The sequence below is a fragment of the Budorcas taxicolor genome, chromosome 21, assembly GCF_023091745.1.
Source record: "Budorcas taxicolor isolate Tak-1 chromosome 21, Takin1.1, whole genome shotgun sequence".
Lineage (NCBI taxonomy): Eukaryota > Metazoa > Chordata > Mammalia > Artiodactyla > Bovidae > Budorcas > Budorcas taxicolor.
In genome coordinates, this window is record NC_068930.1 from 22,164,326 (window position 1) to 22,187,310 (window position 22,985).

Consider the following 22,985-nt stretch of genomic DNA (forward strand, 5'->3'; position numbering starts at 1 on the left):
ATGGGAACGTCCTCAGGCCTGGGCTCCGGGGCCCTGGGCTTCCTCCTGCACCTGGGGCAGCTGCTCTCCACCTGCCTGCCCTCCTTGCTGCATGGTCACTGGAGTGAGTGCGCAGGTAACTGGTCTGTGTTCCTGCGGTGCTTCTGCTCTGGTGGTACCCTCACCATCTTCATGGTGGAGCTGTGTGGGCTCCAATCCCACTTCCCCTTGTCCTGCTATGACATTCTCTACCACTGTGCCTTCTATTTCACCCTATTCTGTCTCTTTGCCTCCATTATTTTCACCACCAGTATGTTCGTTTCTTGCCTCAGAGCCACACCCAGAACCAGGCCATCGCCGCCACTGCCTTCTCCTGCATCAGGCCTGGACCTGCACCCTGGCTGGCGACACTCCCTGCTTTGTGCCTGCTGGTCCAGGGATGCTTGGGAGCCTGTTGGTCTTCCTGCTGTATGTCATTTTGGCTTTAATTTTCAGCACCATTATCAACTGCCACAGCTGTTTCCAGTACACGTCTGCCACGGTGAGACAAACGATCCTGTTTTCCGACTGCTATTCTGGGGATGATGTCCACCCTGTTGCTCGAAGATGACAGTGAAACACGGACGCCTGTGTACTGTCCTTTGCTGTGAAAGGAGACCGTGTCTCCATCCTCCTCTATACCAGCGCTCCGATCTCTGGCCGCTCTGCCCCTTTCATGAGAAGCTGGGTGGGCTGCCCCCGTGGTCCAGTGATGTGAGCTGCCGTGATGAAAAAGAGGGGAAAAAGACCCCACCTGCTCCCTGTGTGTCTGGGATAAGTGTTGGACAGCCACTAACCTGCTGATTTACTTGGCTGACCTGCTCTACGTGGCCTCGGAGGCTTTGTAGGGACCAAGGATGGGCCCCGGGGCTCCCAATTTCTCTTCTCACCTGCAGGTTCTTCACTGAGCTCTGATGTTCTCTTCCTGGTTCCCTCTCTCCCCTCTCACACCCTTCCCCATTCATCTCCATCACCTTTCATTCCCTTCCCTCCTTCTGCTCTGTCTCTCTGTTTACCTTGTTAGCTGCGTTCTCTTTCCTCTCTCATCTTTCCTATATTTTCTGCTTTTTCCCCCTCTTCTGCTCATCCTTTTTTTTTCCCCCGCCTCATCACCTAAAGGAAAAAAACCCTAGATATTCATTGGAAGGACTGATGCTGAAGTGCCAGTACTTTGTCCACTTGATGTGAAGAGCTGACTTGTTGGAAAAGACTCTGATGATGGGAAAGATAGAGAGCAAGAAGAGAAGGGCACGGCAGAGGAAGAGATGGTTGGATGGCATCATCGACTCAATGGACATGAGTTTGAGCAAACCTCAGGAGACAGTGAAGGACAGGGAAGCCTGGTGTGCCGCATGGAGTCACAGAGTCAGACACGACTTAGTGACGGAACAATCGCAACAGCATGTGTCCTGACCACCTCTCCCCGTCTTCCTCCTTCTGATCCTCCTCCCTTCTCTGCCCACCACCCCCTCCCACCTCCTAAGGTGCTGACTCCACAGCACACAGCCCTCTGTGTGATTTGGCCCCCCATCTCCCATGGGAGGGGAGTGTACAGGGCACTTGCCCTTTAACGTCAACTAAAATCTCTGGAGGTCTGTAATTTTCAGTGGCAGGAGTCTTGAAGCAGAGACCCTGGTCCCTGGGACCCACGTGGTGCTCCAGGTAGGGTGCTCCAGCCCCATCTGAGATTGGCTCCAGAATTTTTGCAGACTCACTAAACACCTGCTGCCTAGAGGTCATCTTAGAGGAAGCCAGGGGTAGATACTGTCCATCCCAGCTACTCTCTGGGGAATCAATAAAGAGCTGGTGAAGAAGCACAGAGACTTGAAGACAACTTGTCTGCAGTGCTGTTGAGAGGCAGCAATGTGGCCCTCCTGCCTCAGTGACAAAACAGCTCATTCTGCCTCTGCAGGGAGAAGAGCATGGCCCTGCTAACCTTAAGGTAATGTTAGTCTGGGATATTTTCTTTTCCTTTTTATTGTCTCAAAGGCAAAAAATTATCGGGAGACTATATTTTGTATGGAAAGTTTCTTTTCAAATGTTTGTCTGGGGGGTGGTGTTGGGTGGATGAGTCTTGCTGCTGCTACTGTTGAAGAACCTGCATTTCTTGAGTGTGTGCTGTACACACGTGTGTTTCTATGTGCCAGCTGCTTTCTGTTGTTGCTTCCTGCTTCTCTGGGACCCACCTGTCATATGATCTAAATAAATGTAAATATACATATATTTTTTAATTCTCTGGAATTTCTGGATACCATCAAACCCTGCTGTTCATAGAGAGAAGCCTGTCCTTTCTCCCAAATCTATAATGTTCTTCTTTAAACCTCAACACAAATATAAAAGAAAAAAAGCACAAATCAACATACCCTAATTGCCTCAAATTTTCTTAGAACTCAGAAAAACTGAGCAGATATTTATTCTCACCCAAACCCCCATCTCTGGGAGCCCTTCCCAATGTCTCGCTACTCCCACCTTTCCTGAGAACCTAGGGGCACGGTCCAGCCCAAGACAACTAGCAGCTGTGCCCCCAACACTAGCCCTCTGTCCGCTTACCTCTTGAAGGACCAGACCCCAAGTAACTGTACATAAGGGTGCATGCCTGCGTGCACGCCCAGTGTGTGTGTTTGCCTGTGTGTGTGCCTGTATGTCTGTGCTCACACATGCATTGAGACCAGGAACCTTTACGATAACTGATGGCCAGGAAGACACCACAATCCTTGTTCTTCTCCTGGTCTCAGCCATCAGCCTCAGAGCCCAGCGTCCTGGCGTCACCAGGCCCAGAGGGGCCCCAGGCCAGCAGAGCTGTGGTGGAGGGGAGGGGAAGGCCCCCCGCTGCTGCCCCTCACTCCTTACTGGGATGAAGCATGAGTTCTTCACCTGGGGATGGGTGGGGTGGATGGGGAGGGCTTCCAGGAGGTGAATCTTAGGGAACAATGTAATAAAACATATTTTAAGGCAAGACAAAAAGCATATCAACATAAAAAATTTCTCTCCCCATCTGGGCCTCTTCCATCCCCTCTAGTGCACATCTGCAGTGTGTGTTAGCCAGCCCTCCTAAGAGCAGAGATGCCTGAACCATCAGGATCAGTTCGGTTCTTCTACACCAGCCATGTAACTTCTATAACACCACTTGCTTATGACCTTATTAATGTCAGTAGCTATTAATATACTGCTTGTATTCTGCCATTTTACAAGAGTATTGTTTCTTGCATTAACAGATGTAACACTGAACCTAGATCAAAATGATGATGACCAGGTGACTTAAAACACTTAACCTCATACACAGTTCCATCAGATTGTACTGCAGCAGTGTGACTCTAGATGTGAGAAGAAACAAGAAGAGGGAGATATTTCCTGGAGCTGACAAGACTAGCAGGACACGTGATCCTAAGGATTAGGGCTACCGTCACCAAGACCAGATGAGTATTTGCACCCTGAGTGGTGTGTCAGTTATCCTTGTCCAGCCCGGGAATGAGCACTCCTAAAGCCCGGGGCCAACATGGGCAAAATTCCCCCCAAATCTTGGTTGAAATTAAGATGGAAATGGAGGGGATGGTGTGATCAAAAAGGTTGCCCGCCGCACAGTTCTGTAAGCACCAAGTCACTAGCCATTGCAGTCACTGACCTACAGTCCACCCTGAAAGGAAGTCATGGAAAAGGTCAGGATCAGGTACTTTGTGCTCTGGGAAAACTGGCAGAACTGACCCTCAGACACTTTAAGGAGACTTTCTATGAACCCAGTTCCTTACATCTTCCCATACTTAGAAAGCACCAGAAACATTAACCAAGATATCTCTTCCTCATGGGTGAAGTAACCTTCTACCAAGCTGTGTACTGGTGGCATGTCCCCCAAGTCATATACACACTGTCTCCCCCACTTCCTTAGTATGGTTTTCAGAGCTTCCTGAGAGACTGTCTCCCCAATTAGAATCCTCAAGTTGGCTTCAATAAAATTTCCATTTCTTTTTTAGGTTGACTACTGACTCATTTTTCATCCACAAATGCATCTATGCATTGACCTTACCAAGTCTGGGTGCAGGAATCTCTAAGGCTTAGAGTGGCATTGACTGAACATGGTTCTACCATGTGCCAGACTGAGCTCTGGTCTCAGTTCGGGGTTGAGGGGTGTGTAGATATGTCAGGACAAGGGTCCTGAGATGGCCGAGAGGAACTGGGAGAAGTTCTCAGTGGCTGGAGGGAGGGAGGTGAGGAGGCAGGAGAGGCAGAAAGGGGTCTGAGCTCTCAGGGCTTTGGCTTGATCTTTTGGAATTTGTGTTTCATACTGAGGGAGCAAACAGAAGCTTTCAAGATATCTTCATTTGAATTTACTCCACTGGGTTTTAATTTGCATTGCAATTACTCCAAAGCAGACATTGAAGAAAAGAATGAAAATAGAAGCTTATGGCAGGCATCTGGGTGAAGGGATGGATGCATCTGGACCGGGTGGTTCTAGAGATGAAGAGGAGTGGGTGGGTTCAGGAGTATTTTGTGACGAGCATCTGTGAAGGTGCTGCCATCGACTGATATGGGAAAGATGAGGAAGGATCAGTGTGTGGGGGGGCGGGGTGTTCCAGTGGTGGGATTGGACTTGGTGGATGTGAGGTGTCCTGAGACATTCAGAGGGGGAGATCAGAAAGCAGTTAGGCACAATTCTGGGTCTTAATAGAGATCAGCTCCAGAGGCAGGAACTGGGGAGTTGTCATCACATGGCGTGTTCACTTCACTCAGTATCTTCTCAAGTGTCAAATCGATAGAGCATCCTGACCTCTACCTACCTATTAATAAAATAGCAGTTTTGCCCACCCCACCATATCAACTCCAATAACTCTCTCTTCACCTGTTTTCCTTTGCTCAGGGAGATAAAGGCCTGATACATATTGGTTTGCACACTCTCCATCTCCTGCACTACAGTGTGAGCTCCACGAAGGCAGAATTACTAGTTCTTTTCTCTACTCTCTGTGCAGTGCCTAGAACAGTGCTCGGCACACACCCTGTACACAACATCATCTGTCGACTGAGTGAAATCTTAAAGCTATCGGCCTGGATGAGGACGAGAAGGTGCACAGGCAAGAGATGGTCTAAGTGGACCTGAGACACTCAGACAATGGGAGACGAGGAGGAGGGGGAGGGACAGACAGGAGGAGAGAGGCTGAGCCTCAGGAGGACCATCACTCCAGACAAGGTTTCCTGACTCAGGTGAACTGCAGGCAGAGATCCATTTCTTAATAAATTTCATCCCTCTAGAAGCACACGAGCCGGGCCTCAGGTGCAGGTGAGAGATGAGCATGTGTATCTGGAGGGGCCTCAAGGAGACGCAGATGCAGGAGCCCAGGCCACCTCCCTGAGCTCCGGCTGGATCCCCCTTTCTTAGCCTCCCTTCCCAGAGCTCTCAGTGGGTGGTGCACAGAGAGAGGGGCAGGGTGTGGGGAGCACCTGTGATGGAGCCTGAGATGTCAAGGGAGCAGAAGGGAGAGGTGAGGTCACAGCTGTCCCTGGGACATTAGGTATCAGTAATCACGGCCCCTCCCCTCATCAAGACCAGTTAATATTTGCTCCCAAATATTTCAGAAACCTGCCCCTGCCCTCCACCCCTGAAGTGTCTTTCCTCAAGGCCCACCATCCCATATGAGGACTGGACAATCAGCCTCCAAACTGGCTGCTCAGCTTCTTGGTGGACTTAACTCAGTTTTTCTTCTACAACCAGAGTTTTAAAGCCAGAGTGGGCCTCTGATGGATCAGCCCTTCCTTACAGAATGTCAGTGAGGCCTCATCACTTACAGCTGAAATCCAACCTATGTCTCTGGAGTTCAGTCCGTCCACAGTGGGCCCTGTCCGCTGCTCCTGAGGCACTGCTGACGTCTTTATAGGAGAAAGGACAGAGAGTTTACACACACAGGGTTGAGAGAAGAGGAGCATGTGGAGGTGGAGGCAGAGATGCCCCCAAAGGAAAGGGGCCTCCAGAAGCTAAAGGAGCCAAGGATGGACCCTCCCCTGGAAGATCAGAGACAGCAAAGCTCTGCTGACCTTGATTTCAAATTTCTGACCTCCAGAACTGTGAGAAATACAATTTTGTTGTGCTAAGCCTCCAAACTTGTACTAAGTTACTGCAGTTGCCCTAGGAAACCAAAATGAGTTTCCAGAAGTGGAGCCCCTGGAGAGGACCAGCTGCACCTGTCGGGGGCTGGTGGAAAAGCAAGATGCTGTGTGATGAAAGGGCTCCACTGGCAATTGAGGCTCAAGGAGTTTTGTAAGTCCAGGGAGATTCTCAGGTTTGCTCTATGTTTCTCTTTCCAGCCTCAGCTTGTCCCAGGGTTTACTATCAGCAAAGGTGATATAATAATCCCCTGATGGCAGGAAGCTGGCTGGGGCTCAGGATGCTGGCCCTTCAGCCCTGGGGGCCTCTCAGCAAATAGTCCCTTGGAAACAGGGCAGTTGTCCCTGAGGAGGGGGCGGGCTGGGAGGGGCCTCACTCCCCCGACACTGGACCCTGGAGGAGCCCCTTTGTGAGCAGGACTGCAGCCCTGGCTGGCGGGACTGTCTTGGGCAGGTGACCTGGGCAATTCCATGGTCTCCAGGGTCCCTGCCACTCTGGCCACATGTTCCTGTCACAGCCCTGAAACCCTGTTTCAAATTGGCTCCATGCCTGAATGCCTTCTGGGTCAGAAGACACCTCCTAGGCTGCCCCGGGTCCACTGGGACCATGGAATCGCCCCCCTGGGTCTGCACATCTCCACTCTATCCCTGCCCCTCACCCCAGTCCCAGTCCCAGATGCATCCTCAACATGTCCCTTCTTGGGGGTCCAGTAGGTGCCTCCCCTTTCAGCTCCTTCCCTTAAAGGGGGCCGATCATCTGTCCATCCCCACCCCCTCCCTAGGATGCCCTGAAATGCTCCCTATTAGCATCAGACACAGCATCCTTGTTCATTTCTAATCCTTTCTTCCCAGCTTGGAAGCTGCTAAGCAGTCTCCCAGGCCAAGAAAATCCTCACTCAGATAAGACTACTCCTAGATTCTTCCAGACTCGCACCTGGATGGCAGCTTTGGAGCTAGAGACAGACATTATGCTGACTTATTCTGTGGCTCCCCCATGATGCTCCACCTTGGAGTCATGCTGGGTTGGGGGCCCCTGTCCCGATGGGAAACAGTCACATGTGAAGGCAAAACTGGGGGAGGGGCTTCAGAACAGCCCCTACTTCCCATGTCATCTCATCCCCATGGCCCTGCTCTCACCCCATGGCTCCTCCCTGTTCACCCCTGGAGCTGCCCTCCTCCGGGTGGGGCTGTGTCCCTCAGATGGCAGCTCCTTCTGGTGACAGCTGCAGGGAGGAGAGGCTGGGACGCGTGTGTCTTCAGGTTGCCGTGGAAGGAAACTGTGGCCCTGAAGGGGTGTCCTGGTTCCCAGAGCCCTGAGCTTTGGTCCTGGGCTCCCACCCATGGACCACGGAAGTGTCAGCAGGGCCTTGGGTTGTAAAGCCAGGGGTTCACACCCACGACTTTGGTAGTTTCATATGGAGTTTCCACTTCCCAGTCATGCCACCTTAGGGAAGGCACTTGATTTTCCAGCCTTAGTTTTCTCATCAGTAAAATGGGATTAGCAGTACATTCTACAAATGTTTTTCTGAAACCGTTGGGGTCAGATATGCTCCAGAATTCAGAATTTTTCACCTCCAGACAGGTGACATGGTGCGTTTACTGTACATGACATCACAGCCCACTGGGGTCTGAAAGCAGCTTGTTATCAAACACAGTAGGCTTTAGTTGCATAAACAACGAAATACGCAACTACACTTTCGAATATTCATGGTAGGGGAATTAAATAGATAAATTGTCTCATGTCTATTCATGTCAAGTGTTGTAACAAAGAAACTTTTAAAAATTCCTTTTCTGTTTTCAGAGCCTGGAAGGGTTGTGGTTGCAGATAGTGGCCATCCTACACTGTGTGTCCATAAATAATAGCACACAGCACAAACAGATAAAAAAGTGTTCACAGTTTGAGGCCAGACTAAACATGGCTGTAAGGTTTGGGATAAGACAAGTCTCCTGACAGGGTCAAGGGTGATGGGTGGGGAGAATCGTTCTGGAGCGGCTGTGCTGTTACCCAAGGGTCAGAGCCATTGGTTCCAACTCCACAGATCCTGAGCCTTAGTCACTCCAGGCTGCACAGCCTTTTCCAGGCATCTGACTCATTCCGCCTCCAGAGCTGGCTCTTTCTCTGGTGGGTCCTCGGTATGAAGATCGCTGCCGTACTCGTGCCTGTGACCTGCCTGACCATCACAGCACCGTGTCCACCCAGTCGACATCCCCAGAAGAGGGGGCCTTGTGTGTCACGTGCTGCTGCCTTCGCCTGCCACAGCGCTTCTCCACCTGCGGAGCTTCCTCCCTGGTGACTGACATGGGCGTTGGAAAGGGGGCCATAGGTAACTGGTCCCTGTGCATCTGGGGCTTCTGTTTCACTGTGACCCTTGTCACCTCCATCGGTGAGTTATGTAAGGTCCAGTCCCGCGTTCCTTTCTTTTGGAACAACTTTGCCGTCACCTATGCCTGCTACTCGGCCCTCGTCTGCCTCTCGGTTTCCATCACCTACTCCGTCACTTGCATCCAGTCCTTGCCTTATGGTCCTCACCAAGACCGGGCCGTCGCCGCCACTGCCTTCTCTTGCCTCACATCTGTGCTGTATGCCATGGAAGTGGCCTGCACGTGGAGTGGCTACAAGATCACAAATACCACCTGCTATGAGCTCACCATGCCAGGCCTGCTGAAGGTGCTGGAGACCTTCGTGGCCGGTGTCATCTTCACCTTTCTCGGCAACACCTCCCTGTACCTGCACCAGCCGGCCCTGGGGTGGTGCGTGGCCGTGCACTCCATCTGCTTCATCCTGGCAGCAGTGACCGCCCTGTTGAACATGGGTGAATGGGAACACAAGCCGCCTGTTGAGGCTGTGATCGCAATACTGTCTGTCCTCCTCTATGTCAGCGCTCTGGTCCTCTGGCCGCTCTACCAGTTCAGCAAGGAGCTCGGCGGGCAGCCCAGAGGCCCAGGGATGGGGACTGCAGGGATGACCTCACCTATGACATGTGCGCTTGAGACCAGCGCTTGGCTGTGGCTGTCCTGACAGCCATCAACCTGCTGGTTTACGTGGCCGATCTAGGGTACTGGGCCCGCCAGGTTCTGTAGGGACTGAGGACCAGCCTGGGGACTCCTGATCCCCTGCTTATAGGAGGTATCCTCACGGAGCTCTGACCTCTTCTGATGCCCTCTTCCTGGCTCCCGTCTCCCTCCTCACATCCTTCCCCATGCATCTCCCTCTCTTTTCTGTTCCCCTCCTGCTGCTCTGTCTCCTTCCTATTTTGTATGGTGGCCACACTGTTTCGCCTCTTTTTCTTGCTACTCTCATCTATTCTACATTTTGTGGGTTTTTTTTTTTAACTCTTTTCTAGGTGTCTTTTTCTTTATTCTCCTGTGTCCTGACCGCCTCTGCCCATTTTCCTTCTTCTGATCCATCAGGACCTGAGACTTCTTCCTTCTCTCCCCACCGCCCCCTCCTACCTCCCAAGGTGCTGACTCCACAGCACACAGCCCTCTGTGCAGCTGTTCACATCCTGGGCCTCTGTAGGGGCCTCGTTGCCAAAGCATATCTGTCCCCTGGGGGGCGGGGGCTTAGTTGGGGTGTGTGTGTATGGGCTTGGGAATGGAGTGGGTAATGAGAGGTTGTGTCCCCTTTCTCCCAGTGGAGGGTGGTATATAGTACCCTGCCCCTTCAACTAAAAACAAACAAACAAATCCTCTGGCCTTCAGTAATTTCCACTGAGCAAGAGTCTTGAAGGAGAGACCCTGGATTCCTGGGCCCCAGTTGGTGCTCCGCCCCACCTGAGATTGGCTCCAGAATTTTTCCTAGCGTACTGAACACTGGCTGCCTTGAGGGGACCTTAAAGGAATCTGGGATGATTTCCACCTCCAACCAATCTCTGGGGAATCAAAAAAAGGAGCTGGTGAAGATCTCCAAGGACTTGAAGACACCTGTGTGCAGTGTTGGAGAGGGGCAATAATGTGGCCCTCCTGCCTCAGTGATCAAAACTGCAGGTCCTGCCTCGGCAGGGAGAAGAGCATGGCCCTGCCAGCCTTAAAGGTGATGTTAGCCTGGAGTTTTTCCTTTTGATTTTTTTCTGATCAGGAAGTCAAAAATTACTGGGTGACCTTATTAAAGGAAAAGTGTCTCTTCCAGTTTTCTTGGGCAGAGGGTTTATACAAGGTGGAGGCTGCTGCTTCCACTGTCAAAGGAGTTGCACTGCTTGAGTGGGAGGTGACACCCACATGTGTTTCTCTGTGTCAGTTGCTTTCTGCTGCTTCCTGCTTCTCCGAGACTCAGGCAGAATATGATCTAGATCAATGTATATAATCTTAAAAATTTCCCGGAAGTTTGGGTTCCTATCCACCCCTGCTATCAAGCGTAAAAATAGGCCAGGTCCCTTTTCCCACATTTATAATGTTCTTTTCAATTTCAATACAAACAAGAAATAAAAGAAATTTTAAAAACTACCCTAATCAAATCCACATACTTTAATTGCTCCAAATTTGCCTAGAGCTCAAAAGAGTCCTAGTCAATTTCCACCGTCACCAAACCTAGGTTTCCGGAAGCCCCTCCCACTGACTCCCCACCCCAACTTGGATCAGAGCCTGGGGGTTGTGACAAAAAGGGTTGGGCCCTACCCCAGTGCCAACATCCTGTCGCTTAGCTCTTAAAGGGGCCATGACAACACCTGGATGCCTCTCTAGGAAGGTGCCTACTTGCGTGCATGCTCAGTGCACACGTGTGTATGTTTGTGTGCTCATTGTTCCCCTGCGTTGAGATGAGCAGCCCTTTACAGTAACTGGTGGTTTGGAAGGTACCTTAACTCTCCTGTTCTCAGTCACAAAGCCTCACCAGGGCCAGAGGGGCCAGGAAAACATAGCGGTAGGGGAGGGGCAGGGAAGGACCCCCGCTGCTGCCACTCACTCTTATACTGGGATGAGTCAAGTGATCAGCGTCTGCGGCCTTCGTTGGATTGGGGAAAATCATAAGCAGGAATGAAATAAAATCCATAATTTAAGACAAGATAAGAAAAATTTAAACAAAATTGTTCTCTGCCGATTTTGACGGCTTCCCTCCCCTCTAGTGTGCATTGTGTGCAAACCAGCCCTCCCAAGGGCAGAAATACCTGCTCCACCAGAAAGGTACATTTTTTTTAATAACTCCTAATGCTGCCTACATATTAGGTCGGTGCAAACACAATCACAGTTTCAAACCACGAATTTTAAATCATTATAAATAGGCTCAAACACATCTTTATTAATCAAAATAGTAACCATTACAATCAATGCATTTTTGCCAATGAGAAATAAGTTTATTTATTCTTATAGCATAAAAATCCGTGCTTCAGGATACAACAAACTCTTGGAAAGCATTTTCTGCCTCCTGCTGGTTATGGAAGTGTGTTCTCTGTAAAAAGATGCTTGAAGAAGTGTTAGTCAGTTGGTGAGAGGTCAGGTGAACAGGGCGAATGAGGAAAACTTGTTCACAATTTGTTCAACTTTTGAAGTGTTGCTTGTGCGACGTGTAGTCGGGTGTTGTTGTGAAGAATTGGGTCCTCTTTGTTAACCAATGCCAGCTGCAGGCACTGCAGTTTTGGGTGCATCTCATTGATTTGCTGGGCATACTTCTTAGATGTATAGGGCTCACCTGGATTCAGAAAGCTGTAGTGGGTCAGACGGGCAGCAGACCACCAAACAGTGACCGTGACCTCTTTTTGGTGCAGGTTTGGCTTTAGGAAGCGCTTTGGAGCTGCCTTTCAGTCCAGCCTCTGCGCTGGTCATTGCTGGCTGTCATATACAATCTACTTTAAGAAAAAATGTTTATTTTTAATTGAAAGATAATTGCTTTACAATATTGTGTTGCTTCCTGCCATACAACAATAATGAATCTACCACACATGTACTTATGACCCCTCCCTCTTGAACATCCGTCCCACTTCCCCTACAATGCACTTGTTGCATGCCACAATCTGACCGAGAAACAGTGAAGAGAGAAGAAAAAGAGAAGAAGAAAAGAGAGTGAAGAAAAAGAGAAGAAGATTCTTCAAATAGATGATTTTTTTGATTTTTGGTCAGTTCATGAGGCATCCAATTATAAGGCTTTTTCACCTTTCCAATATCTTCAAACAGCAAGTGACATTAGAACAGTTGATATCAAGTTCTTCAGCAACTTCTTGTATATTTGTAAAAGGATCAGTTTTAATTATTGCTGTCAGTTGTCATTGTCAACTTCTGATGGCCGGCCACTATGTGCCTCGTCGTCAAGGCTCTTGTCTCTTTTGCAAAACTTCTTGAACCATCACTGCACTGTATATCAGCGATTCCTGAGGTAAATGTGTTGTTGATGTTGCAAGTTGTCTGCACTGCTTTAAGACCCATTTTGAACTCAAATAAGAAAATCACTTGAATTTGCTTTTTGTCTAACAGCATTTCCATATTCTAAAATAAATATAAAATAAACAGCAAGTAGTAAGTCATTAGCAAAAAACATAAAATGAGATATGTGCAATTAAAATGATATATAGCATAACCACTGAGAAGGTGATGGCAACCCACTCCAGTACTCTTGCCCAGAAAATCCCATGGACAGAGGAGCCTGATGGGCTGCAGTCCATGGGGTTGCTAAGAGTCAGACACGACTGAGCGACTTCACTTTCACTTTTCACTTTCATGCATTAGAGAAGGAAATGGCAACCTACTCCAGTGTTCTTGCCTGGAGAATCCCAGGGATTGCGGAGCCTGGTGGGCTGCCGTCTATGGGGTCGCACAGAGTCGGACACGACTGAAGCGACGCAGCAGCAGCAGTAGCATAGCATAACCACATTTATTTAGAATGTATTCCAATACCAAACAGCAAATTTCAATAATGCAAAAACCACAGTTATATTTGTACCAACCTGATACTTACAACCAGCTTCCCAGGTTGCTCTAGTGGTAAAGAACCCATCTGCCAATGCAGGAGATATGAGATGTGGGTTCAATTCCTGGGTGGGAAAGATCCACTGGAGGGGGCATGACAACGCACTCCATCCAGTATTCTTGCTTGGAGAATCCCATGGACACAGGAGCCTGAAGGGCTACAGTCCATAGGATCGCACAAAGTCAGACATGACTGAAGCAGCTTAACACACATATAGTATAATACTTAGAATCAGATTAATGTGACTTTATTACTTGTATTCCACCTGTTTTTATAAGATTCTTGTTTCTTGCATTAATAATTCTGTGATTGTGTTTGTCATGAAATTTAATGATGACTAGGCTACTTGACAGAGAAGGCAATGGCACCCCACTCCAGTAGTCTTGCCTGGAAAATCCCATAGATAGAGGAGCCTGGTAGGTTGCAGTCCATGGGGTCGCTAAGAGTCAGATACGACTGAGCGACTTCACTTTCACTTTTCACTTTCATGCATTGGAGAAGGAAATGGCAACCCACTCCAGTGTTCTTGCCTGGAGAATCCCAGGGATGGGGGAGCCTGGTGGGCTGCCATCTATGGGGTCGCACAGAGTCGGACATGACTGAAGTGCCTTAGCAGCAGCAGCAGACTACTTGAAATTACTCATATAATATTCAGCTTTATAAGATCCATGACTGTAATCTTGTGACCCTAGACATGGGGAGGAGCAAAAAATGGAAACCATTTCCTGGAGCTGACAGACCAGCAGGACAGGCGGTCCAGAGGCTTTTGGCTGCTGTTTACCAGGACTGGGTGAGTAACAGCACACTGAGTGGTGCAACAGAAGACTTGTCTTCTGAGCAGGGAATGAGCATTCCTAGCACCCTGGGACAAATCAGCCAAAAAATGCCTCTGAAAGTGGATAATAAGAGAGAAATGGAGGGGACTGTGTAATAAAGAATATTGCCCAAACCCAGTTCTACAGGCATGAAGTCATTCGTCACTGCAGTCACCTATGATCCACCGTGAAAGGGGTTCAATGCGAAGATCAGGATGAGGCATTTTGTGCTCTGAGAAAACCTGCAGAACCAGCCCTCTGGTCAATATCTTCTGGCGAAGTTTTTCTGAACCCAGTTTCTCACATCTTCCCATACTTAGAAAAGCACTAAAACCATTAACTAAGATATCTCTTCCTCCTGCGTGAAGTTACCTTCTTACCAGACTGTGTGCTGATTGCTTGTCCCCCTCCCCACAAGTCAGATACACATTAAAGCCTCCAGTCTTACCTCCTCAGAACAGTTCTCAGAACTTCCTGAGAGACCGTCTCCCCAGTTATAATCATCAGGTTGGCTTGAATAAATTTTCAGTTTCTTTCTTAGATTGACAATTGATTAATTTTTTATCCACAAAAGCAACTACACATTGACTCCCACAAGTCTCCTTGCTCAGCACATTGAGAACAAGGCTCTTCAGTGAATCCAGGTTTTAACACTCTGTCCTTGGTCCCTGGTGCCACAAGCCCTACAGAGGGGCCCAAACTCAGCCCTATCCCCCACCTCCTGCACATCCCTGCTCCCCAGACAGGCCAGCCCCCACTCCTCAGGTCTGGGCTTGGGCTCTCTCCTTCCTGGGCCCCCTCTCCCGCCTCCTCCACTAAGACACACCCTTCACCCTCCACTCGGATCTTGTGTCCTGCCTGCCCCTCGTCCTCCATCCCCACTCAGGACACCTGCTCTCCCCTCTGTGGACATGCCCCGTGGATGTGCTGATGGTCAGGTCATGGGTCGCCCTTCCTTCACCTGAGAGTTTCATAAGGATGGGCCGGGCCTTGCTCACTTGGGTCCTCAGCCTCTGGTCCAGTCTGGCCCAGAGCAAGTGCCTCGTAAACATCTAGTGAGCTGGAAGGGCCCACGTGTGGCCGCAGTTCCTAGTGTCCAGCCCGCCTCCCTGGCCCCCTCTACCTGGGTGAGCTCCCAGCCCCTAGCATGTGCCTGCACCTGCCTGGGGTTTTGACAGGCCTGCTAATTGAGTTCAGAGTCCCCCTCAGTTTTTGAACCTTCCCCACACTGTATTGCATATCTGCCATTTTGCTCTCTGGGGGGAAATCCAGAAGCTTCTCTGTAAGTGAACATCTGATTACATCTCAGCATGGCTTCCCACTGAGTCCCAAATGCTTAATATGGTACCCAAGGGTGGGATGGCCTTTCCTTGCCAGAGTCTCCTCTCTCTCTCTCACTTTCTCTCTTCCATAAACCTAGCTCACTCCTCCCATCCCTGGATTCTCCTGTGAGAATTACCCCTCCCCCAACAAAGCCCTCATTCAGGAGCCCCTCATTCCCTGAGGAATGATCCAAATTTTAGAGGATCCAGCAGCACTCCACCTTCCCCAAAGGTTTAAATAGTTATCTTCTGAGGGTCCTGTGATGGGGGTCCCCAAACTCCTGAATCATAGCAGGAAAAGGGGACCATGAAGGTGAGCGTGGGCATCATTGTCAGGGCGCAGACCTCTTGGTCCGCCTCCAGAGGACTCTCTTATCTTTCTGGGGGCCTTTGGCATTTGTGGGAAGGAACCACAAGGGGGAGCCCTAAGTATGACCCCAGGATTCTGCTCACCCACACCTAAAGGAAAGGCAGTGCAGGAGTCACCTGACTTACTTCCCCAAGGCTGCTTCCTACCCTGAGGCCCATGGGTCCACTAATGTCCTGGAACGGGTTCCAGGAGATCTACAAGAGCCCTGTAACTGAATGCACCGTTTCCAATGTATGTGAATGCATATTCCTGGGACAATCATAGAGTCAAAGGGATTTACACGCAGAAAATATTAAAGAGTGGTTCCTGCGTGGTTCCCACGTGGTTCCCGCGTAACTGGGTTGTTCCCGCCTAACTCCTTAGAAGTAGGCTCTACCAGTGTTCCTAAACCAAACTGAGTAAGTGAGGGAACATGGACTTGAGATCTCTCCGGATTGCCCATCTGGGGCAGTGATCTTTCTTGGCATCAGAAGAAGCAGGTTCAGAAAGATCTGGTACCTTCTCTGAGCATTTAATTTCCCCAGCGTGTCACCTTTCCAAAGCACAGCATCAGAGAATCCCTTAGTGGAGGGATCTCTTTAGAACTTTAGTTCATCTCTCTACATTATACTCCAGCCTGAGGCTCATCCATCATTTCCCAGAGAGAGAGAGCTCTGTACAGTGCTCCTCAAAATGCAGTTTGTGGAGTAGTACCAGTTGCAAACTGTTCCTGGTCCACAATGAGATAAGTACACACAGTGAATGAACATTTACAAACTTTTATAGTAATTTGACATTGTCCAAAGATCCAGGGGTATGACCAGTGCCAGACAATGGGGCCTGGAGTTTAAGTTTAGTGTTGGAGTTTGTGCTGATGGTCCAGCTACAGTGGCAGGACAGACATGACCCAGGTGAAGGAGGCTGGGCCAGCAAATCAATGCACTGCTTCCTTCATTGAGAATGTCTTGCCAAACGCAAAAAATTAACTTTGCAAAACTAAGTAGCCAGCTTCAGTTCAGTTCAGTCGTTCAGTAGCATCTGACTCTGCGACCCCATGGACTGCAGCATACCAGGCCTTCCTGTCCATTACCAACTCCCGGAGCTTGCTCAAATTCACGACCATCAAGTCAGTGATGCCATCCAACCATCTTATCTTCTGTTGTTCCCTTCTCCTCCTGCCTTCAACCTTTCCCAGCATCAGAGTCTTTGCCAAGGAGTCAGTTCTCCTCATCAGGTGGCCAAAGTATTGAAACTTCAGCCTCAGCATCAGTCCTTCCAATGAATATTTAGGAGAGATTTCCTTTAGGATTGACTGGTTTGATCTCCTTGCAGTCCAAGGGACTCCTAAGAGTCTTCTCCAACACCACAGTTCAAAAGCATCAATTCTTTGGCGCTCAGCTTTGTGGTCCAACTCTCACATCCATACACGACTACTGGAAAAACCATAGCTTTGACTAGACGGACCTTTGTTGGCAAAGTAATGTCTCTGCTTTTTAATATGCTGTCTAGGTTGGTCATAGCTTTCCTTTCAAGAAACAAGCATCTTTTAATTTTATGGCTGCAGTCAACATCTGCACTGATTTTGGAGCCCCCCAAAATAAAGTCAGCCACTGTTTCCATTGTTTTCCCATCTATTTACCATGAAGTGATGGGACCGGATGCCATGATCTTAACTTTTTGAATGCTGAGTTTTAAGCCAGCTTTTTCACTCTTCTCTTTCACTTTCATCAAGAGGCTCTTTAGTTCTTCTTCACTTTCAGCCATAAGGGTGGTGTCATCTGTATATCTGAGGTTATTGATATTTCTCCTGGCAATCTTGATTCCAGCTTGTGCTTCATCCAGCCTGGCATTTCGCATGATATATTCTGCATAAAAGTTAAATAAGCAAGGTGACAATATACAGCCTTGATGTACTCCTTTCCCTATTTGGAACCAGTCTGTTGCTCCATGTCCAGTTCTAACTGTTGCTTTTTGACCTGCATACAGATTTCTCAGGAGGCAGGTCAGGTGGTCTGGTATTCCCATCTCTTTCAGAATTTTCCACAGTTTGTTGTGATCCACACAGTCAAAGGCTTTAGCATTAGTCGATGAAGCAGAAGCAGATGTTCTTCTGGAATCCTCTTGCTTTTTGTATGATCCAGCAGATGTTGGCAATTTGATCTCTGGTTCCTCTGCCTTTTCTAAATTCAGCTTGAACATCTGGAATAGTCAGATAGTGAAGAGTTAAAATGAGTGAATTATAGAAAGACTAAGGCATTATTATCTTTTATTATGTGATAATATTCCAACTAATTGTCTACAACTATTGTTTTATACAAAGTTATAATGTATTAAGGGGAAGGTCCTGTAAAAATATTGAAACAATAGAACAAACTCCTGGAGATTCTGCAAGATAAGTTTGGTTCCAACTTTTTAAACATGTCAAATGGTCAATCAGATTTGCTTATTTATCTTACATCATCAGATTTTTAATGACTTCAATGCTTACCTTCTGTTAAAAGAAATACTATGTTTTTATTAGATTTTTTCTTGTTAAATCATTTTATTAAATTAGCCATTCTATGAATGTGTTAGATTAATCTTCCTGAAACTTTATTTTTGTTAATTTTAAACAGTTACAGTATGCCAGTTTTATTTATTTATTATTATTATTTTTTAATCGTCAGGACCGTGCCACATGTGGAATCTCGTTGCTTGACCAGGGATTGAACCTGTGCCCTGTGCATTGGAAGCGCAGAGTCTTAACCACTGCAACACCAGGGAGGTCCACTGAAACTTTATTTAAAAATTGTATCATTACCCTTCTCAAAAATCTCAAACTTCTTTTAAAAGATAAAACTCAAACTTCTCCTTGTGACAATTTAGATCCTCTTCAGTTGACATTGACTTGTGTTTTCTGCCTTATTGTTCACTGTTTCTTAAAAAATAATCATTGCTTTGGTTAAGATGTGTAGTGATATCTCATTGAGGTTATACCTTGCATTTTCCTCACTATTAATGAGTTTCAGTATTTTTTAAATGTGTTTACCTACCATTTAGATATCAGTCTTAATAAAATATTTCAGCCTGTTCTTACAATCAAGCTATGCCATTTGAACTACATGACTTATTTCTTATATGAACTCTCATTTTTCCAACACAGCACAACTATCAGTTGACACAATTTATACACTTTTCCAAAAGAGCACAACTGGTGATTAGGTGAATTTAGTGCATCTAAACATTTATCTCTTATATTAATTTTCATTTTTGTAAAACAGTAACCATTCTCGTAGACCCAGATCCCGGAGGCAAGGCTTAAATTTGTATAGAGGATAAAATACCAAATGAAAACTTTGTTGTTAGAATTCTATAATATATGAAGAAAGATTTTAAAAAATCTCCCATTTAAATCAGTAAGATACACTAAAACTTCTTAGGAAGTTTGGCCCATTTTGGGGGTTGTTTGCCTACTTATTATTAAGTTGCAAAATTTCTTTCTATATCCCAGATAACAGAAATTAAAAATATAATCCTTGTCATATTTTTTAAAGTTTCCAGAAAAGCTTTCCCCATATGGTGGTTACAAGGATCCCAGGACCCGCTGTCATATCCCGGGTCCCCTAGCGCCTGAGACTCACAGGGGAGGATCCAGTGATCTAGAGAAGGGGGGGTCAGTGGAAACACCCAGGAGGCACGAGGGAAGAAAATAAGTAATGTGGATGGAGAGGACTAAGGTCCTTGGAGACAACCAACAGTTGGAAAAGCAAGATGCCCTGTGCATGACATAAGCTCATGTTTATAAAGTAGGAAAAAAATCTACAGATACCCCATACAAACGTGTGCGTGTACGTACACACATATCTATATATGATTTCAGAGTATGTGAAATGCGCTGAAGGCTGTGTATGAGGTTGAGGACATGGATGCTCCCTGGATGGAGGAGTGGACACTCCTGTGAGTAGGCAGAAGCCTGGCCAAGCCCAGGAAGGGAAACTGGAACATGAGAGATAATTATAGACCTGCTTTATGTCAATGACACCTGAGAATAAGAAAAATATAGGCAACTAAACAGAGATGAGGATGGAAAGCAACATAGATCATGTAATAGCTGCTCAGCTCCAGCCACCCAACCGTATCACCAAGGGAACGCAGCCTAGTGACACCAGATCTTTTGAGTCTTCTAAAGGAGGTAGAAATCTACTTTTTCAAGTGAAATTAAAGTGCTGTACAGCAACCAAAAGTGCTGTTGTTGTTCAGTGACTCAGTCATGTCTAACTCTTTGTGACCCCATGAACTGTAGGATGCCAGGCTTCCCTGTCCATCACAATTTCCCGGAATTTGCTCAGACTCATATCCATTGAGTCAGTGATGCCATCCAACCATTTCATCCTCTGTCATCCCCTTCTACTGCCCTCAATATTTCCCAGCATCACAGTCTTTTCCAGTAAGTTGGCTCTATGCATCGGATGACCAAAGTACTGGAGCTTCAGCTTCAATATTAGTACTTCCAATGAATATTCAGGTTGATTTCCTTTAGGATTGACTGTTTTGATCTCCTTGCTGTTCAGGGGACTCTCAAGAGTTTTCTGCAGCACCACAGTTTGAAAGCATCAGTTCTTCGGTGCTCAGCTTTCTTTATGGTCCAACTCTCACATCCGTACATGACTACTAGAAAAGCCATAGCGTTGATATACAGACCTTTGTCAGCAAAGTAATGTCTCTGCTTTTTAATACACTGTCTAGGTTTGTCATAGCTTTCCTTCCAAGGAGCAAACGTCTTTTAATTTCATGACTCTGACATTAAATGGACACAAAGTTGTCATTTACTCTTAAGTATGAATCATAGGGTCATTTTGGTAGTAAGTCGGGAAAAATTAAGGGACAGTATGATCCTCCACCTTCCCTCACCCCAGTGCCCCTCCCCACCCTGGCAGTGCCCACTGGGAGGCCCACGGGCTCCAGGGCTCCACTGGCAATTGGGGCTCAAGGAGCTTTATGAGTCCAGGGAGGTTCTCAGGTTTGCTCTGTGTTTCTCTTTCCAGCCTCAGCTTGTCCCAGGGTTTATTAGCAAAGGCAACAAGGCCCCTGATGGCAGGAAGCTGGCTGGGGCTCAGGGTGCTGACCCCTCTGCCCTGGGGGCCTCTCAGCAAATAGTCCCTTGGAAACAGGGCAGCTGTCCCTGAGGAGGGGGCAGGAGGGAGGGGCCTTACTCCCCAAACACTGGACCCTGGAGGAGCCCCTGTGTGAGCAGGACTGCAGCCCTGGCTGGCGGGACTGTCTTGGTCAGGTGACCTGGGCAATTCCGTGGTCTCCAGGGGCCCTGCCACTCTGGCCATGTGTCCCTGTCACAGCCCTGAAGCCCGTTCAGGCCCCTGTCCTCCTGTCTCAGTTCCAGTCCAAGCCCCTCCTCCATGGGGAAGGTTGGCTCCATGCCTGCATCCCTTCTGGGTCAGAAGACCCCTACTGGGCTGCCTCAGGGCCCCTGGGACCCTGGAATCCCCCCGCCCAGTCATCTCCACTCTGCCCCCCGCCCCCACCCCAGTCCTGGAAGCAGCCTCAGGGTTGTCCCCTCCCAGGGCTCCATTCGGTGCTTCCTCTTTCAGCTCCTACCCTTAAAAAGGGCCCGATCATCTGTCCATCCCCATCCCCTCCCTGGATACCCTGAAAGTCTCCACATCATAACCAGACACAGAATCCTTGTTCATTTTCAATCTCTTCTTCCCAGCTTGGAAGCTGCTAACTGGGGGCTGAGGGTGGGGTTGGGGCTTCCCAGGTGACTAAGTGGTAAAGAATCCGCCTGCCAGAGCAGGAGATGCAGGTTTGATCCCTGGTTTGGGAAGATCCCCTGGAGAAGGAAATGGCAACCCACTCCCGTATTCTTGCCTGGGAAATTCCATGGACAGAGGAGTCTGGAGGGATACAGTCCATGGGGCCAAAAAGAGTCAGATACAACTAAGAATAACACAGCTGAACCAGTCTCACAGGCCTAAAATCTTCACTCAGGTAGGACTGGTCCTAGATCTTCCCAGACTCACAGTGGGATGGCAGTTTCAATCAGGGACCGAACCCAGGTGTCCCGAATTGCAGGCTGATTCTGTACCAGCTAAGCCACAAGGGAACCCCAAGAAGCACATCTTGCCCACCCAGGAATTAAACTGGGGTCTAACTGGGGTCTTCTACATTGCAGGCAGATTGTTTACCAACTGAGCTATCAGGGAAGCCCTTTAAAAACCAAACATTATGTTCATTTATTCTGCGGTTCCCCCATGATACACCACATTGGAGTCATGCTGGGTTGGGGTCTCGCTTCCCCAATGGGAAAGTCACATGTGAAGGCAAAACTGGGGGAGGGGCTTCAGAACAGCCCTTACTTCCCATGTCATCTCGTCCCCACGGCCTCGCTCTCACCCCAGGGCTCCTCCCTGTTCACCCCTGGAGCTGCCCTCCTCCAGGTGGGGCTGAGTCCCCTCAGATGGCAGCTCCTGCTAGTGATGCTCCAGGGAGGACAGGTCGGGACACGTATGTCTTCAGGTTGCTGTGGAAGGAGGCTGTGGCCCTGAAGGCATGTCCTGGGTTCCAGAACTCCAAGCTTGTTTCCTTTGCTCCCACCCATGGGCCCTGGTGCCAAGTGGGCTGTAAAGCAAAGTGTTCAGGCTTCCAGCTTTGGTGTTTTTATCTGGGTCCTCGCTCCTATCCATGGAATATTATTTGAGGCACTTGGTTCCCTGGGCCTAATTTTCTCTTTGTCAGATGATTAGGAGGACAATGTATTTATACAATCACTGTTCTGAAGACTTTGAGATCAGATCTGCTCCAGAGTCAGAGTTTTTCAGACAGGTGACATGGTGCATCTACTTTATAGGAGATAAAACCCTACTGGAGCCTGAAAGCACTTACTAATCAAACACATTCGGTTCTGTGTGCGTGCTCGGTCATCCCCGACTCTGCAGCCTCATGGACTGCAGCCCAACAGGCTCCTCCATCCATGGGATTCTCCAGGTAAGAATACTGGAGTGGGCTGCCATTTCCTACTCCAGGGACTCTTCCCCACCCAGGGATCAACCCACGTCTCCTCCATCTCCTGCGCTGGCAAGCAGATTCTTTACCATAGCTCCAGCTGGGAAGACCCAGTCAAATATGTTAGTGTTTTTGCAACTGAACTTTTGAACTTTTGCACTAAGTGAAATAAAGACCATAAATTGTCTCATGTCCATTCAGACCACATATTCTTATGAAATAAATTTTTTAAAACTTTTACAATTTTCAGAGCCTTGGAGATTGGAGTTACAGATAAGGACAGTTCTACTTTGTGTCTCTGAGAGTAACGGCAAAAGCTGAAAGAGATAAGTAATGTTTATGGGCTGACGCCAGATCCAGCCCAGCTGTGAGGTTGGGATAAGCCAAGTCTGACAAGGCCAAGGGTGGTGGGTGGGGAGAACCATTCTGGAACAGCTGTGCGGTTACCCAGGTGTCTGAACCATTGGTTCAAACTCCACAGATGCTGAGCCTCAGCT

General features: G+C 48.2%; 1 protein-coding gene across 1 annotated transcript; it reads left to right on the forward strand.

Annotated features, from left to right (window-relative positions):
• Window positions 1–9,189, forward strand: LOC128066986 (myeloid-associated differentiation marker-like). Its single transcript, XM_052660113.1, is given in 4 exon segments — window positions 1–289; window positions 417–520; window positions 8,216–9,041; window positions 9,044–9,189. Coding segments are annotated over 4 exon segments (1,365 nt in total).
• Window positions 9,190–22,985: the final 13,796 nt, after the last annotated feature.